The sequence below is a fragment of the Diospyros lotus genome, chromosome 6, assembly GCF_014633365.1.
Source record: "Diospyros lotus cultivar Yz01 chromosome 6, ASM1463336v1, whole genome shotgun sequence".
In the NCBI taxonomy this organism is placed as follows: Eukaryota; Viridiplantae; Streptophyta; class Magnoliopsida; order Ericales; family Ebenaceae; genus Diospyros; species Diospyros lotus.
In genome coordinates, this window is record NC_068343.1 from 18,399,593 (window position 1) to 18,413,749 (window position 14,157).

Genomic DNA, 14,157 nt, shown 5'->3' on the forward strand with positions numbered 1-14,157 from the left:
TTGATAATACCATAATTATTAGTTATATATATACATTATTTTTAATTGTTTATGTAATTTTTGTTGTAAATAATTCATAAAGGAATGAAAAATAATAATCATTTTTATGACTTTGAAAATAAGAAGATATTTTTGACATCTTTTATATACACTTAAATTATTTATTTTGTCTTGATATATATATATATATATATGTTATGTTATCAGTTGTATAATCTATCTTTTTGTACAAGTTTTATGATGATTTGTGTGCATTATTATATTGTGACAAATAATATATATTTTTATAATAATGATAGTTTTATATTGAAAATTTTATTATAATTATATATATATAAAATCAATAAATTCGAAACAGTACTCAGTATTTAGAGGGGCTGTTTGGCTTATTTTATCTTCTCAATTCACGCCATTTACGAAAGAAGCCCCACGGACAGGAAAAATTAAAGAATAAGAACTTGGATACAATTGTAATAATCTTAAATAAATATAATTTACACGCTAAACGTCAATGGGTCGTTGTAGTATAGTGGTGAGTATTCCCGCCTGTCACGCGGGTGACCCGGGTTCGATCCCCGGCAACGGCGAAATCTTTTTTGTTCTTGACAAGTTTCAATGATCATGTCCCAATCCCTAACAGACACGTGGACTGAAACAGCACGCATTCATTCTCGGCGCGAGGAATCAGGGGAAGATAAATCAGACGGTCTGAAGATTATCTCAAGTGGGGCGTTGTTACAGAAGATTTAATTTATTTATGCATATATATAAATATATATCATTTATCATTGTGAATAGATTAAGTGTAATATTTTAAATTATGACAATTGCTTAAAAAAATTAATTATATGACTGGACACTTTAAAAATTTAGCTCATCAATTATGAAAATTGCTACTTTGTTCGAGAGAATTATTGAGAGGTTCTACAATGACGAAAATGCCCTCGTTTGTTGACCATATTTATATCTGTCGTAGTGGATGTAGTGGCAGTCGACGGGTAAGAAGCGACGACAAGGCAAAGGTGGTGAGGAGGCAAGGCAATGACGACCATAAGAAAGGAGAGAGATGAGATTGACAACGATCATGGAAGGGAAGAGGAAGCAATTATAAAAGACATGAGTGTGAAGGACATTTTTGTCATTTTGACATACTTCTATCAACTAATAGGTAAGCCTCTCGGGCAAAGTAGTATAATTTATCAATTATTGTTGCTAGAAAATATTTTATGATAAATTTTATATATTACTCAAATTTAATGAATAGAGCGACTGCCCTTAGATTATTAAGAATAAATTTCACATATCATTCTTGAGTTTTGGTCAAATTATACTGATTATTCTTACATTTTCAAAAATATCACATACCTCCTTTGTTTTTAATAAAAAAAAAAACTTAAAATGACCATTTTATCTTTATTTTTATACTAACACAAGTTGTAACACCCTACTCACTCACTCATGTGTCTTATTGAACCAAAAATTCATAATTTTTTTTAAATAAAATAATTAATTCAACTTTCATTGCTAAATTAATTTTTTTTCCTCATTTTTTGGCTGAACAAATATTCACCTTTTTATGAGATCCATATACTGTTAGAAATCTTGCGTGGTGGGTTACACTACACAGTTATTACCAAGTAGGGCATATATTTTTCTACTAAAATCGAACATATATGAAACCAAATGTTCTAGAAATTAGACTTTCTTGAAACTTTCTTCTAGTTTAATACATTATCTACTATTTATGGGAAGTTGTTAAAATAAAGGGTTATGCTATTGTTACCTCATGAGCTATACCTTGGGCTACATAATGTATCATAAATGATAAAAATACCCCTTATATCTCATCGCGCCTCATGACGTCTTACCGCATTGGATGAGGGGTATTTTAGTCATGTGCCTCACTGCCTCACTTCATCACCTTTAGTAAGGGGTATTTTAGACATTTTTACACCATTGTGTAGGCTAAGGTGTACGCTACATAATGGTGTAAGAGTAACATTTTCCTAAAATAAATTGTTTAATAGTAATACTCTGTTTTAAATTGTTCAAATAGGTTTTACAAAAAAGTCATAACTAATTGTAAAAAAATTATTTCTTGGTGATTTTGATATAAAAAGTTTGAGTACACGTCCTAATTTTTTTTTTAAATATAGTTTAAGAATAATCACACAATAAGATTTTCGTTCTAGCCAAAACAATAAGTATTGATAACATAGCCATTTTTTGATTTCTTGTTCACAAAATATTCATCACAAATTGCCTTACAACTCAATATCCACGACACTTCATTCTTTTAAAACTTTTTCAATGTTTTTTTTATTTTTGTAACAACTAGGTTTGTCTAACAAGTTTTTACTCAATGGGAAATCCCTTAGTTTCTCGAATGGTTGCCTAACTCGAATTTGAGACATGTCTGGTGCCTTGGTTTGGGACAATTCTTTTTAGCATGGATGGTTAATCTAATTCGCATTTTTGTATTTTTTTGATATTTCATTATTCGAATTCTTCAACTTTAATCCTTTGCAATCGCTCGTATGCTTCGTTTTTGGTTGGATTTTGTAAACTTAGGTCGTTGTAGCCACTTTGAACTAGAGACTATTCTAATAGCCTCCACTAGTGGTAGCCACTATCGAAACATCTAAAAATTTAGAAAATGAAAGTCATGAGCTTTTATAATTCAGTAAGAATTTCATGTATAAAATGAATGCACCCTTATTTCTCATTTTTCTATTTTCAAGGCCCTTGAGCCAAGACAATGCCCTTTTTCTACAAAGGGAGTAACCTCTATGATTACTGTCTTCGAAGCAACCTCCATTGCTACAACATGGAAAGTCCTCTATGGACAACTTTGTCATTCCATAATCCATGCACTTTAATTGTCCATGACAATAATTATATAGCATAAATAAAATGCATCACACATAAAAACCACATATTATGGATGTTGTGTCATTGTGCTCCATGCATGCAAGAGGGATTAAGGAAGACTTACTATGGTCTCCAAGCACTAAAATCTCTCACTACAACAAAAATGATTTGTTGAGGCATCTTTTTTAGGGCATTTTTTAGAAAGTGTCATCTAAAATACCATTTTAAGGCACAATCTAAAAAAGTGCCCCAATACAATAACTTTAATGAGTCACAACAATTAAGTGCCTTATAAAATATCATTTTAAGGCACAATTTAATAAAGTACCTCAATATAACAATTCTAATGAGGCACAACAATGAAATGCCCTAATAGACAAATATAAGTGTCTTAATAGATAAATCTAATAGGGCATAATTTTTGAAATGCCCCATTAAAATAATTCTAACAAGACACTCTGATGAAGTGCCCTAATAGACAAATCTTAAGTGCCCCAATAGAATAATTCTAATGAAACTTAGATATACTATAAAATAAACATAGACACATATATTAATAAGATGATGTGCAGATTAGGTGGTCACGCATGTGCAAGAAGAAGAAAATGTTTAGGGTTCGAGTCGAGGGAGAAGTAAGTTAGAATTAAGAGAAGGCCTTGTGGGGGATATGAAAAATAAATTTACAGTAATTTTTGAGGCATTTTTAAGTGTCGCAACAAACTTAAATTTATAATTGTTTTTAAGGCATTTGTAAGTGTCTCAATATGTTTTTGGGGCACAGTTACATGGGGCATTATTATTAATGCCCTAATAGTTAAAATGCCTCAAGAAACTATCTATTGAGGCATTTTTAAATGCCTCATAATTCAAAATTTGTTGTAGTGTCTATTTTATTTCCTTAGTCTCTTGCTTTTGGAAGAAGTGCTCTCCTCAAGCTTTTAAGATCTCTTCCATGTTTTTTTTTTCTTCCTTTCAATTTTTTGTAGCTTACTTTTAAGAAAACAAGAGAACCTATTCTTTGAGCCTCATACAATCCTTTACCATTTAGCAATTGCCCTTACTTGATACTTTATTTGTCTCTTTCATGAGCACATTTTAGTCCGCAAAGATTAGGAGACAACCTACAGATTTACCCCATTTTTTGTTTGTTTTCTCCCCATTTTTTCTAGCATTTTTCAGGTTTTTTGGCTTGGCCAATTAGGGTAAACATCAACCTTAATCCCCTTTCTAGATTTATACCCCGTTTTTCGGTGGTCCCCCTATTATTGTGGTTGGTTTTTATGTTAATCCCTTCATTTTCTCCTGTTTCATCCCTCAATTTTTGTCCAAACTTTTAAGAGATAAATATTGGAGACTTTTTGTCCTATCTTCTCGATTGTCCTCTAATTTCGAATCAATTTAACCAAATTATGGATCACCATAATTGATCAATTTGTTGGTGATGTATACCATAATGCTAGATTTAGATGACATTTATTATGTAATAGAGATATATGTATGATATTTTTGTAATTAATAAAATGGTTATTTCTTCATTCATTGTGCTCCAAATTGTTCATGAATGAGTCCCTAAAATTCCTAATGATCATATTCTTAAGTTGTTAAAAATATGTGACAAGGATCTATAACATGAAATTTCTTAAAAGTATTCATAGTTCTTAGATTTCTCAGATGGAAACTATGATTAATCATTTATGAACTAGCACATAAGTTGTTACCTTTGATTAGTATGAGATACTAAAGATAAAGGATGGTGAGTCATGTGCCATATTTCGTGAGATACATATAGTAGATATGTGGGTGGATGTTGGTTGAATATTTATTAAATGTAACGCTTCTGATAGATCACGTGGCTGAGAGGATTAATGATTTGTTATTGGTTTTCGATTGTGTATTTGATTCTCAAACTAGAGGTGATAGAGTTGTCTTATGCACTAGTATCGGAGATTTGTCGTTGAGTAGAATTATCCAATATAAGAGGTGAGAATACTCTTTGTGTGGTCTCTATGTAGTGGTGTATGGAAACAGATGCTCACCAATGAGATCTATTGACATTCGGTGTGAGGCGAACATCCTATTTAGTCGTAGTTGATTGTGGTTGAAAAACCCTTGATCAGGGTGCGCATGATCGGAAAGAAGTTTCTAATGTTGAAAAGTGTTTCGATGTGTCATCTCGATCATACCATATTGGATCTTGTCATAGTTATCGAGTCCTATGAGTTTAATTAGTCCATGACTCTCACTCGATCGAGATATTAGTTAGTAGAATAATTATAGTGCATAGTAATCAAAAAGCCTAATAGGTTTATTTGAAGTATTGACTTCATTGCCATTAAGATTGTCTTAACATTATGTTAAAAGTCATTCATGACCTTTTGGGGTGCTGTAAGGAAATGGTTTCTTATAATAGATCAAAGTGTTTGATCGGCATTAAAGAGTTTGACGTGTTTTGATTACTACATAATTGTGAACCTAAAAGTTTGTGTGTGACCTTCTAGATTCACCGCCATGTAGCAATCATGACACGCTAAATTCTTGATTTCAGACCACTTGGTTACTAAACGGTAATTATCTAACAAGAATACCCTTATGTTTTTAAAAAAAATAAATAAAAGACCATTTACCTTTAACTTTTAAATCAATATTTTCCCTTTCTCTTCCTTGTATTTGGCACAACAAAAACCTTTGTGGCTATTAATCATTGCCACTAGAAAAGCCATGGCTTCTCCAACGAAAGAGGAAGAAGGAAGTAAAATATAAAAATAACTGACCAAAGAGAATTATTAGTAGTCGGAATGATATATTTCAACAGTAAGAGTAAGAGAGAAGATAACAAGAGAAAAAATAAATTAATGGGAAAAACTCAAGCTACAAAGTTGTTTTTAAAGAAGACATAAAGAGTACAATGAGGAATAAGAAGAGAGATAGGAGAGAAAATATGAGGGTATTTTTGTTATATTAAAATTTTTAATGTTTGTGGAGTAATGAAAAAAGAAAAAGTAAAGACTTATAAAATTAAAGAAAATCTTTATCATTTTTCACATGTTAAAGGTATGAGAAATTATATCTGCAGCCCACAAATTTACTCTTCACAGCCCGCACCTCGCTAAATTCTTCACTCATTTTAAAATTCCTATTTTTACCTCTACAGCCCACAACACACTCTCTCTCCAACCACTCCCGATCGCCGCCTCGCCTTTCTCTTCTGCACCATACACACACAAACACATACATATATATATATATATATACACACGCATGGTCAACCATGGCTATCGACCCACCGCTTTTGCTGGGTCGGCCATGGTGGCTGACCTACTCTCTCTTTCTTTGCGACGGCCGTGAGGTAGGTCGGCGATGGCGGCCTACCTACCGCCATTGCCAAGGTGGGTTCGCTATGGCCAACTCACCGGGGGAACTGCCGAACTGCGGGGTTTGAGAGTTTCTCAAACCCCCGAACCCTAGCGTTTAGGGGTTCGAGGGATCCCTAAACCTCGCGGTTCGGCGGTTCCCCCCTCGGTGGGTCGACCATCGCACAGAGAGAGAGAGAGTGTGTGTGTGGGGGGGGGGTCAGCTAATGGCGATGGGTTGATCTAGTATTTCAACAATGTGGCTAAGTTCGTATTTGATTATGTTAATTTATTTTCTATTTTATGTTTTCTAATATGAAATGTTCAAGTAAGACTTCATTTTTTGAGTATTACTAATGGTGTAGGATACATGGCAGCAATTGAAGCACATTTTTCTCACACAGATATATATATATATATATATATACACATACACGACTGTGGGTGCGGCCATGGAATGCCCTGACTGCTGGTACCCATGGCTGCAGCCATGCAGTAGTCGTGTGTGTGTATATATATATATGTGTGTGTGTGTGTGTGTGGGTTGGCCATGGCCGACCCAATGGCATGTATATATATATATGTGTGTGTGTGTATATAGTGCGAGAGAGAAAAAGAGATGCGAAGCAACGACTGGTGATCATGGATGATCGGAAAAAAGAGTGGATTGTAGGTTCTGGGGGGTAAAATAGGTATTTTAAAATTATTGGAGAATTTGGTGGGGGTATGGGCTATGAAGAGCAATTTTATGGGTTGCAGATAGAATTTCTCTAAAGGTATTTTATGTCGTTTTGGCAAATCTTAGAATGCATATTGCAATTTTACTTACAAAATAACAACTTTTGAAAATATTATATGTAATACCCTTGAGATTTATGATAAATACAAAAATTACTTTTGATGTTTAAAAAAATATAACACTTTTAAGATTTAATATTACATTGTAATTTTTTTTAATCATTAGTTAACCTTAATTAAATATTAAAACAAATAACTAAAATATAATTGTAATTTACAGGCTCATTTTTTTTTCTTTCCCGACAAATTAAGATCGCTAGCGATGGCAACTTATTTCTGACAATAATGCCGACATTGACGATGATATTTCTTCTGTTCTCTCATAAGTTCATCATGCAATCTATTAAATTCATCGACAATACTTCTTTGGATTCGAAATTAAAACCACAAGCATTTATTATTTTTCATTTTCTAAGATTAGAGGAGAAACAAAGAAAAGAAAAAAAAGGGGGAAACTAAAAAATAATTATTTTATCTTTTTATTTAATAACATAAGAAATTATTGTTATTCTTAAAACGTAAAAATCATTCCTGTAATTATATCAAAACTGAAGAGCTTTATTGTAATTTCTCCTAAACTTTTCGACTCGTGACGTAGACGGTAATTCTGGCGTACATTTCCATGATGGCGTCAGTATCAGTGGGGCGTTTCACTCGCGCTAAACATATATATATACGTTACGCGCATTAGACGGGGAGAAAGCGTGAGAGAGAGAGAGAGAGAGAGAGAGAGAGAAGGACGACAATGGCGACTCTTACCATTCCTTCATCGGTTCCATCTCCAGCGGAGGACGCCGAGCAGCTCAGGAAAGCCTTTGCAGGTCGTGTTACAAATCACTTCTCTCCCTCTTTTGGTTCTGGTTTTGGTTTGATCTCGCTTCGCATACATTGACAAATCCGGAGGGATTTTCGTGTTTGATCAATCGTAATGGCTAGTTTGATCTCAATTACCGTCGCATCCTTTAATATACACAATTAGATTATATATGGGTGGATAATATGTATTGATAGGCTCCATTCTGCTGCTTATCGGTAGTATTGATCATTCATACGTTTCTTCTGATTTGTTTAACTTTCTTGAGGAAGACATATATTCAGCATTATTAGATTTGATCTTTTAATTGATGCTATTTGGTGTTAGATCGTCGCTTAACTACGATGCAGGGAGGCTATTGACTGTATATGATCATATCTGTCTCTTTCTCGTTATCAAATGGAAATGGCTTGAAAGATTTACGTTTGGAATCGTAGAACGTGGGGTTCCGTGCAGTCTATAGCGCCATTGATTAGATCAGTTGGATGTTAATAATGTCTTTTGTTTTACCGTGCTTCATTCCATATAATTTAGTTAGATTGCTATTACTGTAGATGAATGTGATTAGAGTTAGTGATCTATTTATAGACTGCTTAGACTCTTGAGTTAAATGCCAATTTCTTCGTATACCTTTGATGGTACAATTCACCAGATGCAATATAAGTACAATAGGGGCATCTGATTGTCAAATGATTGGTTTGGTTATTTGCCAACCTAATGCTGAATACCTGTTGGTTTTGTGACGTGTTTACAGAAGTTTTAAGTTGAGGATTTTATTGTAGATGGAACCAGAATAGGTAGATTTTTTGGTGACAGTTCTGAATTTTATTTGGACGTGGTTTGGGATGCTGTGTCATTGTCACTACAAGTACAAGAGCTGTGTACCCCCTAGGTTCTGCTGATATGTATTGGATGGACTAATCATGAGCTGTTGTCATAAACTCTTCGCAGGGTGGGGAACAAATGAGGATTTGATTATACAAATTTTGGCTCACAGGAATGCAGCCCAACGCACATTGATCCGACAGACTTATGCTGCCACTTATGGAGAAGATCTATTGAAAGAACTGGACAGAGAACTTTCGAGTGACTTTGAGGTCAGTCTTGGATACTGCTAGAAATAGAGTTCTTCATGTAGCACAAGCATAGTTGAGGAATCTAATTGTTGGCAATTTTAATCTCCTTTGCATTCTTTGAGTACAGATTGCTGTACTTTGAGTAAGCTTTTACCTCACTTTTAGAGTGGTTAATGCGTGTTTTTCATATTGTTTATGAAAAACAGCAAATAGTAATGCTATGGGCACTGGATCCAGATGAACGTGACGCATTCTTAGTTAATGAAGCTACAAGGAGGTTCACTGCTAGTAACTTGGTGCTCATTGAAATTGCTTGTACCAGATCTTCCAATGAGCTGTTTTTGGTGAGGCGGGCATACCATGCTCGTTATAAGAGATCCCTCGAAGAAGATGTTGCATACCACACAACTGGTGACTTCCGGAAGGTAAAATCATTGAACTTTCTGGTTTTTCAATTTGGATCTAGAAATTGGCCGTTATGATTAAGTTTGGCGAACATTGTATCGCTGTTGGTGAAAAAGAAGGTTCTTAGTAAGAAGATTCCCTGCTGATAGGAAAGGAATGTTGCTTTGGGACAATTTGTTATCCCCCGCCCCCTAAACATGAAAAATGAGGCGGCTATGGCAATGGACAGTTTGTTCTATTCATTTCTTATGTTTCTCCAAATGAAAGATTGTATTTTATTGTTGTGACAATGACTGTTTGTTGGTTGTTTGGTTATGTTTCTTTTTCTAATTTTTTAATTTTGACACAGCTTTTGGTTCCTCTGGTGAGTTCATTCCGGTATGAGGGAGATGTGGTGAACATGATGCTTGCAAAATCAGAGGCCAAGACACTCCATGCGAAGATATCTGAGAAGGCTTATAATGATGAGGAAATTATCAGGATTCTGACCACACGGAGTAAAGCACAGCTGAACGCAACCTTTAACCAATATAACAATGAATTTGGAAATGCAATCAACAAGGTTTGTGCATCTCCTAAGAGTTACAAGGATAATGTTGAAAGCCGTTAATCCGTGGTCATTTTATTTTTGTTCCTTCGGATAGCTAAATCATTTTTTACCTGACCACTGAGGAGCATGCATGCAAAGAGGAAACATTTAAGGAAAAATGGATGTCATTGAAGTTTAGAATAATTATACTGTTGACCTCCAAATATTTCCCTGGCATGTCGTTTGTAGAGGTCCTTAAAAACTACCCATCAGGAGGGCATTTTGAAATGGTCTTCTTCTAAGAGTTTGTTTGGTATCATTTTATGTGGTCCTTCCTTTTAGCATTTGATCAACTCTGTCTCATATCTCAAATAAGGGTTTCTGTTGCAGGATCTGAGGACAGACCCCAAAAATGAGTACCTTTCTCTATTGAGAGCAACAATAAGGTGCTTAACTTGCCCTGAAAAATACTTCGAGAAAGCTCTTCGACGGGCCATCAACAAGTTAGGGACAGACGAATGGGCTCTGACTCGCGTGGTTGCAACTCGGGCTGAGGTTGACATGCAGCGTATTAAGGAGGAATATCAAAGGAGGAACACTGCTCATCTGGACCGTGCGATTGCTGGAGACACATCTGGAGACTACAAGAACATGCTTCTAGCTTTGATAGGGCATGTTGATGCCTAAGCAAACTAAACTTGCTGCTGGCAAAGCTACTTTGTGTGCGTGAAAATGGTTTTTGTTAGTTTGCTTAAATGGGAGATGATGATGATGATCGAATAAAATGATCCATCTGTTTGGTAAACGATGATGAGCCAATTCTAATTTTATTTGATACCTTCCGCCCTATACAAATAATTCATGAATTAAAACTGGCGCCAGCAAAATGTTCAATCATTTTTCACAGTAATATAGAATGGGTTGCATCTTTCAAATGCCTTACTTGTTCGTATTTATAGAATGATTGCTGGAAGAAGATGCAAGAAAAGTCGTCCATGCTCGTCTTTTAAACAGAATGTTTCAAGTCCTAAAGTTGTTCTTATGCAACAAAACCAGTCCAAAATTGACACTATCCGTTTTGACAAGCACGCAAATGATGCTACACTAGCCAAACATGGTCGCACTGGCAATGATAGATAGGGATCCTACTGCCAATACATAACAGATTACATGCGACAATTAAACCAACGCGATGCTGCTCTCGCCGCCAGGGGGCTTGCGGATGCCCCTATGATAGTCTCTTGATACGGCCTTTCCATCAGCAAATATGTTGTTACCGCTAATTTCTCTCAGCTTAGCCATGCTCAATGGCTTTTCAGCCGACCCTGGCGGAACATCTCCTTTGAAGATGTCATTGCCAGTCAGCTCTGAAAGCTTCTGGTTGTGTATTTTCTTTGTAGTCCTAACTACTGGTGGTTCATTACCGAATAGGATGTTACTCTGACCTCCAGCAGGCTAAAGAAGCAAAAGGTTCAGAATAAGGTTAGCACAGCTTTGTATTTAAAACTAGAGCTTGAACAAGTATACAGATTGTTATGTTTAACAACACAGAGGAGAACATTCATGAAAGCTCGTATCTTCTAAATTTGCACTAAAAATGACGCAAGAAAATTTCCAATTTCCCTGATAAAATGTTATTTATTTTGGGGGTGGGGGAAAGTGACTCTTAAAAGGAATTGGATATCGGATTTGAGTATTACTTTCAGCATAACCTAAATATCCATATTTGGAAAGTGAATAATCTTGGAGAAATGAAAACCATAAACGAGAAAAGGATTCCAACAAATAAACTCACATTAGAAACTCTGACAGATGTCCGTAAATTCCTAGGTGCAGGTTCAACCATGTCTTTCCTTTCTTTTCTTCCCGAGGATCGTGCAGCAGCCAATGATCGAGGAGGAGTTTCAGAAGGGGGACCAAAAATATTATTCCCACTTAGTTCCTTGCACTTTGCATCAGACAAATGTTTCCTAACCTTTGCATTTGACTCACTTTTGAGTGTCCCACTTAATTCACGCTGCTTAGCTACCTCAGGTAAAGTGGTAGGTTTCTTGGGAGAAACCTTGCCCTCAGCGCTGAATGAAATCTGGCTTATTCCATTTATTGCTTGCTGAAAACTCAGAATTTCAGAGATATTGCTCCATGAAATTTTGGGCATCCTATATGCATGCTTAATCAAACCAATATAAAATAAATACCTGATAAGTACGTACTCCTGTTTTGTTGACATGGTCAGAATTAGCAATGACAGAGTTTTGTTCTCCATCTTCACCAGCAAATATTTTGCTTCCAGTCATTTCCTTCAATTTATATCCTGAACAGGGCTTCCTGAAAAGAGCACGCTAAGCAGTTCTAAGTTTTAAAGAAAAACCAAGTAAAACAGAAGCCATACAAGCCATAATTATAGCTAAAGTACATAGAAACAAGTTCACAATCTTGTGTGTTAGGTACCGTACTGGAAGCATGGCTCATAAGGGGCTTGTGCTTGCAGAACTACAATTCTAGTGCCATTTTCATATCCATGCTAGAAAGATGTAAAACAAGAAACATACAATCATGAAGCTTGCAAAACTACAATTCTAATGCCATTTTCATATCCATGCTAGAAAGATGTAAACCAAGAAACATACAATCATGAATTATGTGGAACCATTAACATGGAAACGTCTTTGGTAAAAAGGAAAACGGACATTGCAAGGATATGATGCATTTAAACATACATAAACCTATTGCCCAACTCCTCTTCTCCTTTTAGTCCATCTTGAATCTTAATTTATTGCCTTTTTTCCTAGGAAGGGTTCCTTTTCAGTTAGATCCTACTTTCATTATCATTTTCCTTCACAAATTACTACTTTCTGATACTCAAAAAGTCCTCTAATGGCTGCTGCATCTATCATAATTTTTTTGTCTAAAACCATGAACAGATCAAATCAAATGGGTCAACTAATCTTTTTTTTTTTTTTTTGGGAAGGGGTGGGGAGGGGCGCAGAGGGTGATCTACTCTCTCTTTTCTGTCACTACCATCACTAGCCAAAGATTAAAAAAACAGAAGAATAAAATATAAGATTTACAAGGTTCTCTATAAATTGTTAGTGTCTAGTGAGGTTGCCAACAATGCAAGATCAAACAGGAAATGGTCACTGTGTTGGTTTCACTCGTTCACAGTAGTTATGAAACAAACAACAATCCCAAGCTGCCTTCCTACTAGGTGGGCTTGGCAGCACAACAATTATGAAGGGAATGATAAATTTAAAAGGCGATATCTACTTGCAGGAATGTGCTTCACACACATAGGGATGCCAATTTTTACTCAACCAGACGAGTATCCAACAAATACAATCCATCTGGGGCAGATATGGGCATAAAATTTTGCCCAACAAGACAGGTATGGACAGAGAAAAAAATACTACACAGATACAAGCACAATGCCCCCATCCCATTCTTGACCCACATGTATTAACCAATATAAATTATTTTGCTTAACAAGGTGCTGTGCATTAAACATACAAGGCTAGGCTCAAGCAGTATATGGCCTACCTAATCCAATGTTGGTTGTTGGCTACTAGTTAGGCCCATACTCTCATTGTGTAGCTCATTGTTAGGATCTAACTAACTTTTTAATTTAAATTGAATGGTTATGGATATTCAATATGGATGAAAACTGGGGGGGTTGGGGGCTAAGTATATTGAGTACAGGAGAACATGCACTTGGTTCATATTTGGTCCATTGCCTTTCCCACCAACACAAGTGATTCATGAGAAACGATACATAATTGAACATTTTAGCCTTGAATTGGGGCATGTAAATGGACCTTTATGTGATAAACACAAGTCAGGTTTATCTGTACAGATCATGTAACCAGGATATCTGGCCAGCACCCTAGTACATTTGTTAACCAAAAAGTTTGACCTTGATAAAGAAGTGTGGGGCAATTCTAGCCCTTAGAGGTATGGATATCTGACACCTCAGGATAAGATAGCCAGGAATTTTGGGGTTATATCAGATGTTGTCATGAGATAGAAATTTGCCTTGGCATGCAGCCCAACAGGAAGTTTAGTGCCACAATGCCAACTTGACTTTGATAGTAAATTCTCATTATAGGCATATTAGGAATGGATTTTAAAGAATAAGATGGATAAGGGTTTGTGAGTGTATATATAGGTAATCCATAACCATTTGGGTTGGGATTATCCATATTATTGGTAGAAACCAATATGAAAGAACCCATTATCATCCTCTATATTAAGGGAATTGATGCAAATAGGAGCAGCAAAAATAGCACAAACACAACAAGGTTGTAGTGTTGAAACAAT

General features: G+C 35.5%; 2 protein-coding genes and 1 non-coding gene across 3 annotated transcripts in view; 2 read left to right on the forward strand and 1 right to left on the reverse strand.

Moving 5' to 3' along the window:
• Positions 1 to 515: 515 nt before the first annotated feature.
• Positions 516 to 587, forward strand: TRNAD-GUC (transfer RNA aspartic acid (anticodon GUC)). The gene has a single exon. It is a non-coding gene; the product is annotated as a tRNA-Asp (tRNA).
• Positions 588 to 7,692: 7,105 nt separating this feature from the next.
• On the forward strand, positions 7,693 to 10,668 carry LOC127804064 (annexin Gh1-like). Its single transcript, XM_052340786.1, has 5 exons — positions 7,693 to 7,840; positions 8,785 to 8,930; positions 9,116 to 9,334; positions 9,664 to 9,876; positions 10,234 to 10,668. The coding sequence occupies exons 1-5, from the start codon at positions 7,765 to 7,767 to the stop codon at positions 10,528 to 10,530; spliced, it is 951 nt and encodes a 316-aa protein (XP_052196746.1). The 5' UTR covers positions 7,693 to 7,764; the 3' UTR covers positions 10,531 to 10,668.
• Positions 10,669 to 10,821: 153 nt separating this feature from the next.
• LOC127804065 (uncharacterized) overlaps positions 10,822 to 14,157 on the reverse strand; it is a 30,636-nt gene continuing 27,300 nt past the window's right edge. Inside the window, exons 3-5 of the mRNA XM_052340787.1 lie at positions 12,042 to 12,171; positions 11,639 to 11,953; positions 10,822 to 11,298 (exon numbers count right to left, since the gene is read on the reverse strand). Coding sequence (XP_052196747.1) covers positions 11,023 to 11,298; positions 11,639 to 11,953; positions 12,042 to 12,171 — 721 coding nt within the window. The 3' untranslated portion in view covers positions 10,822 to 11,022. The remainder of the gene's footprint in view (positions 11,299 to 11,638; positions 11,954 to 12,041; positions 12,172 to 14,157) is intronic.